Source organism: Cetorhinus maximus, chromosome 15 (genome assembly GCF_964194155.1).
Source record: "Cetorhinus maximus chromosome 15, sCetMax3.hap1.1, whole genome shotgun sequence".
NCBI classification, from domain to species: Eukaryota; Metazoa; Chordata; class Chondrichthyes; order Lamniformes; family Cetorhinidae; genus Cetorhinus; species Cetorhinus maximus.
The window spans coordinates 71,161,185-71,175,485 of NC_135893.1; the positions used below are offsets into that span (position 1 = coordinate 71,161,185).

Here is a 14,301-nt window from a genome sequence, read left to right on the forward strand (position 1 = left end):
TTATATCGACGCTCATCTATTTGTCTCTTCTAGTCAAGTGAGTTGGCAGTCAAACCTGTGTAAATCTGTTAACACAGTTAACACTGTATCATGATCCATCAACTGGAGCCAAGCACAAGAGATAGTGTGAACTTATCCTACATAAAAGCCCAGCATTCCATCTAACTTCCTGACACAACAGATCACATTGTTTGGGTTATGAAGCAAACATGCTTACTTTTTAGCTACTGAGACATTTAAAATAAACATTGTTATAGAATATTTTGTGTTTATAGTCACAAATGAAACAAATTAATAGTGACATAAATAAAAAATGCACACAGGCACGTGGACAGCTGATAATTCCTTCATTGCACAATAGAAGAAAGATCTACTACAGGATATATATATATATATATATATATAATATATAATCACAGAATTGTTACAGCACAGAAGGGGACTATTCGGTCCATCGTGCCCGCACCAGTTCTCCGTAGGAGCATTTTACATAGTGCCACTCCCCTGCCTTCTCCCCAGAGCCTTGCACATTCTTCCTTTTCAAATAATAATCCAATTCCCTCTTGAAAGCCTCTCCTGAACCTGCCTCCATCACACTCTCATTGTGGAACCTAATCACTCAGTGCATGAAAATGCTTCCCCTCGTGTCACCACTGCTTTTTTGCCAATTACCTTATATCTGTGTCCTCGTGTTCTTTATCCTTCCACCAATGGGAACATTTTTTCCCTATCTACTCTGTCTAGACCCCTCAAGATTTTCAATACCTCCATCAAAGTTCCTCTCAATCTTCTATTCTCCAAGGAAAACAGTCCCAACTGCTCCAATCTGTCCAAACTCAAGTTCCTCATCCCTGGAACCATTCTTGTAAATCTTTTCTGCACTCTGTCTAATGTGTTCACGTCTTTCCCAAAGTATGATGCCCAGAACTGGATGCAATATTCCAGTTCAGGCCAAACCAGTATTCTATACAAATTTAACATAACTTCCTTGCTTTTACACTCTGTGCCCCTATTAATAAAGCTTAGGATGCGGTATGCTTTATTCTGTTTGGACTCAGTTGCTACTTGAGTATATATAGTATTTGTTCAATGCATTTTATTGGTGCATTTGATTGTGAACTTTCTGCATGTGTCCCATTCCTCAGAGTTCCCCAATGTGTGGAAATATAGGTGTTAAACTACACAGTGAGCTGCAGGAGTTACGAAACAATGGCTTTTCTAAAATGCTTTTAACATACTAAATCGCTCCCAGTAGCTTCGCAGGAGTATAATCAGACAAAAATTAGCCAAAGAAGCCATTAGAACAAATGTTCATTATTTATAACTAGACTTCCTCAAACAAACACCAATTCAATGAATCACTTTTACTGGAGTTGATGTCAGTTAATTCCTTTGGGAAACACATCTGCACTCACTCGCTCAGTGTTGCTAGATGCAGCTGACATAAAGGTCAACTAGGTTGCTCTGTGTTTTCCCACGTACAGTACACTGCTATTTCCATAGCTATGTCTGCCCATAACACAAAGAACAGCTAGGAGTTTTATGAATGCCTCCCTCCTGGTGTCAGTAAATGTTTCGTTAGCAAGCTAACTGAAAGCACTCATTACTGTTTGGTTCAATATATTGAATTCATCTTCAACTGCTGTGTATGTGAAGATCACAAAGCAAAGTGACTCTTCTACATGGGCCATGAATGTGAAATGAGATCCGTTAATATCTACAACCTAACACAAATTAGATGGGACAAGCAGGATGCTGGATCATTCTCCTACATCTGTTCATACCTCTTTGACTACCCTCCCTCCCCCCGTTTCTGTTAGTTCCATATTTTTCATGCCCTGTATTCTACCATGGGTTTCTTCATGGACATTGTCATACATTTGTTATGCGGTTATGCCCCTTTATTTTTGAAAATATGAATTTTCAACTTTCAACTGACTGGGAATTTTGTAATTTGAACTGAGAAAGAGAAAAATGCAAGGCCACATTCCAAGGTGAAGGCAAGAAACAAACAAATCACCCTCAGGGGAGTGTGAAGAGAGAGACATTTCCTATAATCCAGACACCCATCGAAACTCGTAACTGTCTAAGGAAGAGATATTAAAAATGCAAAGTACTGGATATTGAAACAATGGCTGCCACAGACAGACACACCCAAAAACTCTTGGAAATATACAACAGGTGAAGTATTTTGAGACGAGGCTGCACGGCCACCAGAGGGAGAGCGCAAGTGACATAGGCGATGTCAGAAAAGTCTACATCAGAGGAAATCGGCTGAAGGCTGCTCTCTCTCCCTCTCTTACCTTTAGAATAAGTGTGTCACCCGGTTCAGAAGCCAATTCTACCAGAAACTGACCAGCGAACTAAGATCTTGTAATTGCAATATCATCTACATTTGTCCATATCCAAGAAACCAGCTAACCTAAATTGGCCGCAGTGTTTAATATCTATGCCTCAAGGACAATCAAAGGCGCTTAACCAGATATTCGTTTACCTTTTTTTATTGGACTCTAACTCCCCTAATTTCTGATACTTGCGTGTGTGTGCACTTGTGTGTGTGTGTGTGGGCCCAAATGACTGCCTGAGGGCCAAGTGCTTGATGTTGCATTTTTATTATTTTTCTCGTGTTTAGTGGTTAATAAATTTGCGCTTTCTTTGACTCAAGAGAACCTTGTTTGATTGGCTCCTTATTGTTCACAGCTTAAATAGTTAAACATATTCTGATATGGAAAAGGCATATCCTCGTGAAAAATAAATTTAAGCCATTGTTGTGACCAACTGAGGAGGTTGAATAGAGGGGGGCCAATTCACCCCTTCTCACCTGGTCGTAACAGATGTGAGTGGTGTGTATGGTGATTCATATTCTGTTGCCTGTTCCTCTTTGGCTGCTTGCCCCAGATTATTTGGCTCTCCTTGCTTTGTGAAGAAGGCAGATGGGCCATTATGAGTAATAAGCACACTTGAACATTCAGGAATTATAATATAATTACACTACTTATAATACAAACTCGCTATGTATAAATATATTGATCTAACATATGGTGCAAATATTAGATTCTCTGATGAAAATAGCACTTACCAATGGCACAAGTGCTACCCAACCTTGCCAAGCCCAGCACCTTTGCAAGCCTCCTCTTAATTCCTCAGTCATCCTGAGGGAGGGAATGGAATCCACTCCCTGCCATCCATTGGAGAGAACTTTACGTGCCCCCAGGAGGTGGAATCATGGCATGGGAGGGCCAGTAAAATTACGGAGAGCCAGATCCGATTGGCTCCCTGACACAGTCCTGCTTTTGGGGCGTTTTACTGATGGCGGGACCGGTGTCAAATTTAAATATTGAAATGGCCCAATTAATGTCCATTTTACCAGGCTGCCGATCCCCTGCTGGGTGGGGAGGCCATCAGCTGAATACTATTGAATCTGCTTCCTTCAGCCTTTTCAGGCAATGCATTCCAGATTATAACAACCCCTTCCTCATTTTCCCCACCCACCAACATCCTTTCCCTGCTTTTTTGCCAATCATCTTAAATCTGTGTTCTCTGGTTACTGACACTCCTGCCAGTGGAAACAGTTTCTCCTTAACTGTTCTATCAAAATTGCTTATAATTTTGAACACCTCATCAAATCCCCCTTATTCTTCACTGCTCTATGGAGAACAATTCCCGATTTGCTAGCCTCTCCACGTAACTGAAACCCTTTATTCCTGATACCATTCTAGTGAATCTCCTTGGATCCCTCTCCAAGGCCTTGACATCCTTTCTAAGGTGTGTTGCCCAGAATTAAACACAATACTCTAACTGAACTCTAACCAGTGATTAATGAGGGGTGAGCATAACTTGGTCGAAGGATAATTGGTATAATTATGCGGCTGGCATTGCCACGAATGATCTTCCTGTTGTATGTTTGTATAATTCCATTAACAGTGACCACGCAAAAGTTTGTTTCCTTCGCCATCACATTTCAGTGTTGGCTCAGTGGGTGGCACTCTCATCTCTAAATTAGAAGGTTGTAGATTCAAATCCTACTAACAAAACATGTGCACATGATCACACTGATACTTCAGTGCAGTGCTGAGGGAGGGCTGCACTGTCAGAGGTGCCACCTTATGGATGAAGTGTTAAACTGAGTTCCTGTCTGTCCTCTCGGGTGGATGTAAAAGATCCCATGGCTCTATTCAGTGAAAGGCAGGGGTGTTCTCCTGGTGTCCTGGCCTATATTTATCCCTAAACTCACATCACTAAAATAGATTATCTGGTCATTATCACATTGTTATTTGTATGACCTTGCTTGAGCAAATTTGCTGTTACAAATCCCACATTCCTACAGTGGCTACAATTCAAAACTATTTCATTGGGCGTAAAGGCTGTAAAGCGCTTTGTAACATCCTGAAGTTGTGAAAGGTGCTGCATAAACGCGAGTCTTTTCTTTCTTTTTCATCAGTTGGAGGTGAAGAGATAGTCCGTAAGCATTAACTGTAAAGATTAAAGGAGATGGTCATGGAGATGAGGAGTTGATGTAACAGTCAGTGGTTTTCTTGTTTTCCCCGTCAGACTCGCTGTTGGTGGTAACTGATCCTAACCAATACTTCTGGGTGTGTCAGGGTGTCACCAAAGTGGACAACATGGACGATGGTGAAGAGCTGGAACTCACTGATGTACGTACTTTAACATTAGCTTAAAACAACTGCACGCACCGACAATTCCTCTTAGTGCAAACCATTACCTCAAATTAATTATTATTAATTGGAGAAAATGCCCTAAAGCATTTCTCAGGGAATGCTATTAATGTTCATCTAAAATAACAGAGGCAATAGGAGCTGTCAGCATTTATGAAGCAACAAATTCCACCTGCTGAATCTAATGACATTTGTTGATGCGGTAATGATACTTGTGGTCAAGGGCAGCCCAGAAAATAAATTTGAATTGGATTTTCAAACGACAATTTATTGAAGTTCTAAGTGGATGACACCTTGAGTACATTATTTTTATTACATTAATTAACATAACTGCATTATATTCTTATATACACTATTTTACTAAAGTTTTAAGTAGACAGTTACCCCAATTTGTACTTTTACTGTCATTTATCATTAACATTAGTGAATGGATGAAAGTTGATCCCATGTTCCAACAGCAATGCATTTATATAGTGCCTTTAACATACTAAAACATCCCATGGCGCTTACAATGAAAAGGATATCAGAAACCATGGTCCGAATTTTCGCAGGGACAAAAGGAGTCTCTGACTTATCCAAAATGGCACCGGAGCCCTGATTCCAGAAGTCTCGCCCCTGAACCCAGCGCCCATCATTGTCGCCGGGTGGAGGCATAGAGGTGGGTTGTACTTTGCACAGCTGTGGTTCACGGAGGACTGCATAGGAATTGCCCAGGAAGTTTGACCTTCTGATGGGCAAATCCCCTGCGCTGGGAACCACCTGAATCTCCGATTTAAGGACAGACTTTGGATAGTTCCAACTCTCTTAGCAGAATAGTTACCCAGGAAAAGTCAGAAGAATTAAAACCATTTTTAATTCCTGGGTAACTATGGCACTGAGCCCCCTGACCCCCCACTGGACCGCCCGACTACACCCCCCAACCATCCTCCCAACCCCTGACCACCCGACACCATCCCTTTCCGACCACCTCCCTACCCACTGACTACCCTCTGACCTCCCGACTACTCCCCCACCCCTGGCTACCCTTCCTGTAATCCTGACAACCCTCCCCACACCCTCACCTGACCGATGATCCACCTGAACCCCTGATGACCCACTCACCCCCCCAATGATCCTCAAAACTCCTGACCTACACCACCCCGCAACCCCCCGCCCCCCCGCCCCCAGGGTATAGCCCCACATCCCTAACTACACTCCACATATCCAAATGATCCTCCTGACCTGCCGATTACCCTCCTGATCTCCCGACACCCTCCCCACCCCAGCCCCTGACCACCCCACCCCAACCACCCATCCCGCCCAAGAACATCCGAGCCCCCTCAACCCAACCACCGAACCGCTTCCTCCTGACCACCCGGCACCCCTCGCCCAACCTCTTTCAACCACTTGAACTCCTTGACTGCCCAACCCTCCACCCCTGACCACCTGATTTCCCCCTGATCACCCCACCCCCACACAACCACCCCTCCCAACCACCCTAACCCCTCAATCACTTACCTTCTCCCTGGCTTCTCAAAGTGGCTATGACCTTTAAACTTACCGCTTTATGGCAGCTGGCGCTGTAAAAAGGGGACGTAGCCTCCTCCCCTCCCCCAACCCCCTGTGCTCCTGCTCTGGCTCTGGAAGGACTCCAGAGCTGCTGTGCTGCACGTTTCTCAGCAGGCCCAGGACGGAAGATTGAGTGAGAAAAGTGCAGCTCCAGACTAAGTAAAAAGGAGCGGAGTGGCAATCCGACGGTGACTGGCACTCAACGGAAGTTCCAGTCTTTAGTTTCTACCTCAAACCTCAACCAATAACCCTGGAAGTGATTACAGCGTGCTGCGTGAAGATGTTTCCACTGCCCTCTAGTCTAAATCTCTTTCATTTAATCTTGTACTGTGATGGATTAAATAGCTATCAAATATTCCACATATACTTATGTTTTTATTGGGGAAAGAACATAATTTGAATGCTAGTTAAGATCAACATTTTGGGTAGTTCAATCCTCCTCCATGATCCTTTCCCAAATTAACTGTGGTAGAGTATGGGAGGAAATCCAGCAGTGTGACCACAAGTGCCAAACCTCAGTTGTCCAGCAGTTCTTCCTGGCATAGAAAGCCACTGTCTGCTCCTGCATTGCCTGCTACGTGTAAACAGTAGGCAGCTGAGGCCTCGGAAGCTGCCAGATTTCCCTACTCATTACACCTGCCTTCACCAACCACAAGGACCAACAGAATAGATAGCAATAGTTCCAGGGAATTTTTTATTCGTTAATGGGATGTGAGTGTCATTGCCAATGTCAGCATCTATTGAACATCCCTAATTGTCCTTGATAAGGTGGTGGTGAGCCGCCTTCTTGAATCGCTGCAGTTCATGTGGTGTAGGTTTACCCAAGGTGCTATTAGGAAAGGAGTTCCAGGATTTTTACCCAGTGACAGTGAAGGAACTGTGATAAAGTTCCAAGTGAGGATGGTGAGTGATTAATTGGTGAACTTTCAGGTGGTGGTGTTCCCATGCATCAGCTGCCCTTATCCTACTACGTAGTAGAGTTTGCAGTTTTGGGAGGTGTCTTTTAAGAGCTTATGGCAAGTTGCTGCAGTGCATCTTGCATAATGTACACACTGAAGCCACTGTGCACCAGTGGTGGAGGGAGTGATTGCCTAAGATGGTGAATGGGGTGCCGATCAAGCAGGCTGCTTCGTCTTGGATGGTGTTGAGCTTCCTGAGTGTTGTTGGAGAAAGCGTAGAGTGTTCCATTACATTCTTGATTTGGTTCCTTGTATATGGTGGACAGGCTTTGGGGAGTCAGGACTTGCCACAGAATTCCCAGCCTCTGACCTGCTCTTGTAGCCACAGTATTTATATGGCTGTTCCAGTAAAGTTCCTGATCAATGGTAGCCCACAGGAGGTTGATGATGGGGGATTCAGCAATGGTGGCAATGAACTAAGTCCCTGGTGAGGGCCTAGGAGTGGACTCCTCTGCCTCCATACTGACCTGTGAAGTCCTTGGCACATTCTGAGGCCTTCAGCCTTTCACATGATGTGGGCATCACTGGCTAGGCCAGCTAGCATTTATTGTCCATCCCTAGTTGCCCTTGAGAAGGTGGTGGTGAGCTGCCTTCTTGAACCACTGCAGGCCATGTGGTGTAGGTACTCCCACAGTGCTGTTAGGGAGGGAGTTCCAGGATTTTGCCTCAGCAACAGTGAAGGAACGGCAATGTAGCTCCAAGTCAGGGTGGTTTGGCTTGGAGGGGAAAGCAGCTGGTGGTGGTGTTCCCATGCATCTGTTGCCCTTGTCCTTCGAGGTGGTAGAGGGTTTGGAAGGTGCTGCCGAAGGAGCCTTGGTGAGTTGCCATGAGTATGATTACGTCAGGCTGTTGCTTGACAGCTCTTCCACTTTTGGCACAAGCCCCCAGATGTTAGTAAGGAGGACTTTGCAGGGCCAACAGGGTTGGGTGTGCCATTAGGGTTTCCCACCCTCCCAGAATGGCTGCCGCGAGTCCCCCAGAAATGGTCTCAATCTCCCCGAGGCCAAACAAAGCATTCTGGAAGCATGTCAGATCACAGCAACAGTGGCCAGGACCATCCACCAGCCAATCACAGCCCGGACTTGGGTACCACCTGACATTCCTTTCATCAGAGACCATCCGCCAGCCAATCACAGCTTGCGTTCAGGTACTACCTGACCCTCCCCACGTCAGGAACTTACTCCCCCTCCCACGGAAAAGCCTGATTCGGTGTTGGCGGAGACTGCTTGACAAAAATATCTGAACGGCCTAGAGACCACATGATCAGTGCTCCAATCAGTTCAGGTGATGCAGACTCGGGCTGCAGAGCTGGAGGAAAGGGCACTGATTATGAGGCAAGGTTAGGCCCAGCTGAGACTGGCAGGATGCTGTATAGTGATTAATTAGTGTTATTAACATTATTATTCAGTGTCGGATTGAATTGGTGGTGACTGGGCGGACTGTGGTGCGCTGTGAATTTCCATCCCCTGAGAGGAACTGGCAGGGGAAGAAAAAGTGCAGGCTCAATAGTGGAATTTAGTGAATACAGGTTCATTCTCTCTCACTCAGTGTCACAGGCTTTTTCTTTAGTTTCACCTGCTGGCTTTCCATTAAGTCACTTTTACCAAAGTCTCTTGAAATATGTTCAGAGTTGGCAGCCCTATGTGCCATTGTTGTGTCTGGTGCCTAGATGCTGCAGTCCTTGGAAATCTATGTCCCCTTTGAAGAATGTCACTTCCTTTACTAATGTTGCAGAGGAATGCATCAGTATCATATCTTACTCAACTGTGTGACAGGCTTCCTCATGGTAGCAAAGGGCCCAATGGGAGCCTGCCCTGCCACTTTAATGAGGTCCAAAGAGCAAACTGGGCCAGGGTTAAATGTCATAGTTAAGAATCCATTGCTAAAGTCCATTTTAACTTGGCAAAGTATGAATCATTTTAGTTCAGACATTAGCTGTGAAATTTCTGAAGGTCAGTCTAATACTTACATTTTTGAGATCAGAATTGCTATTTGTTTTGAGGCTTTCTTTTCTTTCTAACCCAAAATTAAACAACACATAAAATAATCAAGTAAAATCACAATGAATGTTTGATCACTAGGTTGCTTTTGATGTACTGGGCTTCAGTGCTGATGAAAAGCTCAATATCTACAAATTGACTGGAGCCATCATGCATTTCGGTAACATGAAGTTCAAGCAGAAACCAAGAGAGGAACAGGCTGAAGTCGATACTCCTGAAGGTATATTTCCTAGTTTCAGTTTTCCAATTACACACAGTATATTGGAGGAAGCATCAAGTAGAGAATCGAAAGGAGGAGTTATTGCAATTCATTCATTCTAACCAACTCGTGAATGGTGATACTAACAGAAACTTCCCAAAAGGTCAAGTGCCCTCTATCTTGGCAATGGCATCAAAAAGTGCACTATCCAAACTGCATAACCTTTTAGTCTTGTCACTTCCAAAAAGAGGCAGTGATTGACAAAAATCTACGCTGTAAGTAGCTCATGGATAAAGTACATTTGCACAGTACATTATCCTTCCAAACACTGGGATAATTTTGACTTTGGGCAGTAGTGTAAAATAGGCAATAGTGAACTGCCAGCCTGTTGTACATCTTTCCTTATTTTTATTGCCATGGAATTCACTGGAAATGAAAATGGGAAAGATGTAAAATGGATTTCTTCTTCCGGTACCATGCCCTAAGAGGGTGATGGCAACTATGGACTTCCATTAGATTGGTTCATAATTATGCTTGGCTAAGTATGTTAAAGTCACTGTTCATACATTATGGAAAGGACAAATCTGGAGCGAGTCTTTTCCTTAATCCAGATTTATTCACAAGATCACAGAGTATAGGCACAGACTCCCTTGTTCCTCCCAGTCTAAATTGGTTTTCATACACTTGAAAAAATTCCCTAATCTTTCCCCAATTGGTGGCAGCTTCTCTTAATTACAAACTTGAGCATGAACTCCACTGTCGCATGTTTACAGTAGTTTGCCATTGCCTTCTGCAGTATGGCTGACCAGGAAACTCTCACTCTCGCCACCAGCCATAAGATGTATTGGAAGGATTTACAGGCTGATAATCAACCTGTTTGGCCTCCTTATGGACGCACCTTCCATAGCCATCGAGTCCTGAAGTGGGTCTTGAACCCAGAGGTAAGGATGCTACCACTGAGCCACAAGACCTCGCATAAAGTGGATTAGTGATTCAATATTGCCAATTCTACACTGTGACCTAAATTTATCCTCCAGAATCTTTGCAACCTAATTGGTTTATATACAACAGTTTGCTGGTATTTACAGCTGACATGATTTATATAGTTACCAGTTCTGAATAAGTTGTTACCTGTTAATAGGATTTCTTGGTGCTGTTTCTCATTGGATACATAGTCGTTACTTCAAGCGTGACATAAAGCTACATGGTAAACAGCAATGTGTGAACATACCTTTCGGACTTACTTTATCAGTCAGAACACAAAAGAGGATGCACAACTTAAATGTGGAAATGTAAACTGTTGATAATTCAAACCATACAAATAAAGCTGTATTGTTTCAAGTGCTTACAACTCTTTATCATGGAGTTCTCACTCCAATTTCTCCTGTTTCCAGTGGCTGACAAGGTCGCCCACTTGATGTCTCTCAATGCGGGTGAGCTACAGAAGGGCATCACCAGGCCAAGAGTAAAGGTTGGCAATGAATTTGTGCAAAAGAGCCAAAGTGTGGATCAGGTAAGCATTAATATTTAATTTCATTTTCACCGTGATCTTTTTCAATCTCTTTTGCTATTTCGAAGATCTATACATCAAAAAATATGAAATTAACAACAATCAACTTCCACACTCATTTAGCTTACTTACTGCCCACTTTCCCCCTTCCTCTTCTCCAAAGGATTTTAACTCCTGTTGAGTTACACTTTACAGACACTAAGCACTCTCCAGTACCTCACTGAAGTGACAGTTCTTCCTGTGTGAGCCAAGGCTTCAAGTGTGAGCAAAGTATTTGACCACAGGGAGCATAACAAATTTGGCCTGTCCTCACCCAGAGTTCACATGTATCCACTTTCCACCAGGGGTCATTGGAGATCCAGCAGGAGCAGGAACCATAGCTGATTTCCCTCTTCCTCACCCGAAAGTGGTGAGCCAAATTGGATCACCCCCTTGCTAAAATCAAGGATATCAAAGACAGTCTGGGAATTAACCCCGGGACCTTTTGAACTACAATATTCAGTTGCATGAAGGCCTTACCAGCTGAGCCACTGGGGAAACCATGCAGTCAGTTCAAGCACGTTACTCTGGTCATTCGAAAGCGCTGGAGAACTTACTTTAAAATGCTCTGGATCCAGAGGTTTGCAAAGACAAGAAACACTTTTCCTTCTTCTCAACTCACTAGCAGATAACACGGCCGCACCCGCCCTCACAACAGTTGCAATCAGGGACTGAGCTACTTTATCCCTTTAAAAGCCCAGGGACATTGAGACAAATTTGCTTCCCCATTTGAGATCAGCTAATTTAACCCAAAATAAACCAGTAAATACGCACTGGGCTCGATTTTAACTTGCAGCGCCAAGATGATGGAAATCAAGTGGGGAGCGGGTGCGGCAGGCAGTTATAATAGAGTGGATGGGATTAACTCACTCCTTTCCCACCTCATTCAGGCAAGTGGGTCCACCCCAAGTTGTCAGTGTCCTCTTTAAATCTGCAGATCAAGCTCAGATGACATGGGGCTTAGTCTGCCACTTTAACCTGAGGCCTGAGAGGTGCTGCCTTTCCCACACCAGGCTAAACCTGGAAGAACAGCAACCCTGGCCTCAAGATACCAGAGAGGGAAGTTTTTACATTGCCTTTCCATTTCCTTGTAGAATTGGAGGAGATGGTGCTCTCCTTGAGGCCCTAGCAAAGAAACCTGGACCATCTCTTCCCCAGGCTTATTCCCCAACTGCAAATACTTCCGTTGGGCATTCCACCTTCCTTCCCTGGAGCCCTCCAATGGAACTAGCTTGTGTCAAAACCATTCCCAAGGTGGCCTCCTGACACCTGAATTCCCACTTCACCCGCTGGCCAGGCAATGATTCCTGTCGGCGTTACAATCTTGCTTGTGTGAATGAAGTCAGGGAGCTAAAATTCCTCTGATCTTCAGTATGTGAACCCGTCGCTTGCACTAGTCCACCCCCATCTGTGCCCCATTCCATGGAGCGATTCCACCCCAAGTTAAAATTGAAACCACTCCATATCATAAGAACATGTGGCAGCATCTGACAGTTGTCACAACAACATGAATGACTTTGATGAAGGGGATTTCACCTTTGCTCTTTTTCAGTGTTACAATGCGGCTGGAGCCCTGGCAAAGGCCGTTTACGACAAAATGTTCAAGTGGATGGTTGCAAGAATCAACAAGACCTTGGACACCAAGTTACAGCGTCAGTACTTCATAGGAGTGCTGGACATCGCTGGCTTTGAAATCTTTGAGGTAAAGAGTCCCACTGTACAACAGCTTTAAAACTGAATCACAGAATCACACAGTGCAGAAGAGGCCCTTCGGCCCATCGAGTCTGCACCGACACGTGAGAAACACCTGACCTACCTACTTAATCCCATTTACCAGCACTTGAATATTATGATGTGCCAAGTGCTCATCCAGGTACTTTTTAAAGGATGTGAGGCAACCCGCCTCCACCACCCTCCCAGGCAGAGCATTCCAGACCGTCACCGCCCTCTGGGTAAAAAAAGTTTTTCCTCACATCCCCCCCTAAACCTCCTGCCCCTCACCTTGAACTTATGGCCCCTTGTGATAATCCTTCAGCCACCAAAACACTCCTTTGTCACCACTATTTATTAAGGCAAAAACTTACCCATGACTAAACAAAATCTTCTCCCTCGAGGAGGTGAATTTTGACTTTGAGTCATATTGTAAAACAAATTATATCAGATCAGCCCTCCCTCAGTGAAAATCAGGGAGCTGTAAAATGGGAAGATGACATTGCTTGTTTTACACTATCACTCAAAGTCTAAATGATTCCCCAGTGTCCTGAAAAGCATAATCCTGCCATGTTGTGAAAAAAATTCAGCTTGAGAGAATAAGAAATGGTTCAGAAGTAAAGAATACAAGTTATTATTTATTGTCAACTGGAGTTAGACCAGATAATAATATAAGGACATTTTGATAAGGTAAAATGAAGAGGGAGGAGGCTCAAGTGGAGCATAGACATCGGCATAGATTACTGGGGCCAAATGGCCTGTTACTCTGCTGTAAAGTCTATGTAATCCATGACAGCCTGATGGATGAAAATGTATATTTGAAAATTGAGGGATCGACAGCCAAAAGATGAATTTTTTTTTTAAAAATTGGATGTAAACTTTATGTTCTAACCAAATAGGCTGCTCTTTCTAGATATAAAGATAATAATTATCACTTAATCTGTTAATGAATTAGAGGTCAGTCATAAATGAACTTTATTCTTATTCTCTGCTATCCTTATCCTTTCACAGTTCAATAGCTTTGAGCAACTTTGCATCAATTTCACCAATGAGAAACTGCAACAGTTTTTCAATCACCACATGTTCGTCCTGGAACAGGAAGAATATAAGAAAGAAGGGATTCTCTGGGATTTTATTGACTTTGGCATGGACCTGCAAGCCTGTATTGAGCTGCTGGAGAAGGTAATCCTATCAAGAAAAGTCACTTAAGCATATCTCAAAATAAAAATCATGCGGATTTGTTATTTTATCTCCTTTTGTGACTCAATGTCATAGTTTGTTTTATAATGCTCCTCGGAAGCACCTTGGGGAGTTTCATTGCATTAAAGGTGTTGTGTAAGTTGTTGTTGTTGGATGCTGGAAACCTGAAACAAAAGAGTAAAACTTTGGAGCAGGAGATCCAAGTTTATAGTCTAGAAATTCCAGCTGGACACACAAGAGATGCAAAGGCCTGAACCGTGAAGCTCGAGGTGTTCCTAACTCTTTATTGTAAATTTTGCACTTGTCAAAGGCACTGCGTTGCTGCCAAGGGAAAGCATTTCAGCTCCCCGGTGCCAACATCACACACTCTGAGTATTGAACAATCAGACGCAAAGCAAAGCTAGCTGTGCCAACATTGTGCATCACCAACAGAAGACCCCCTTTTCTACACTACTGTGCA

General features: G+C 43.8%; 1 protein-coding gene across 1 annotated transcript in view; it reads left to right on the forward strand.

The window, feature by feature from the left end:
• The window catches only part of LOC144690796 (myosin-16-like), a 75,366-nt gene that overhangs the window by 21,405 nt on the left and 39,660 nt on the right, over positions 1-14,301 (forward strand). Inside the window, exons 9-13 of the mRNA XM_078558613.1 lie at positions 4,552-4,655; positions 9,265-9,403; positions 10,777-10,895; positions 12,484-12,633; positions 13,653-13,823. Coding sequence (XP_078414739.1) covers positions 4,552-4,655; positions 9,265-9,403; positions 10,777-10,895; positions 12,484-12,633; positions 13,653-13,823 — 683 coding nt within the window. The remainder of the gene's footprint in view (positions 1-4,551; positions 4,656-9,264; positions 9,404-10,776; positions 10,896-12,483; positions 12,634-13,652; positions 13,824-14,301) is intronic.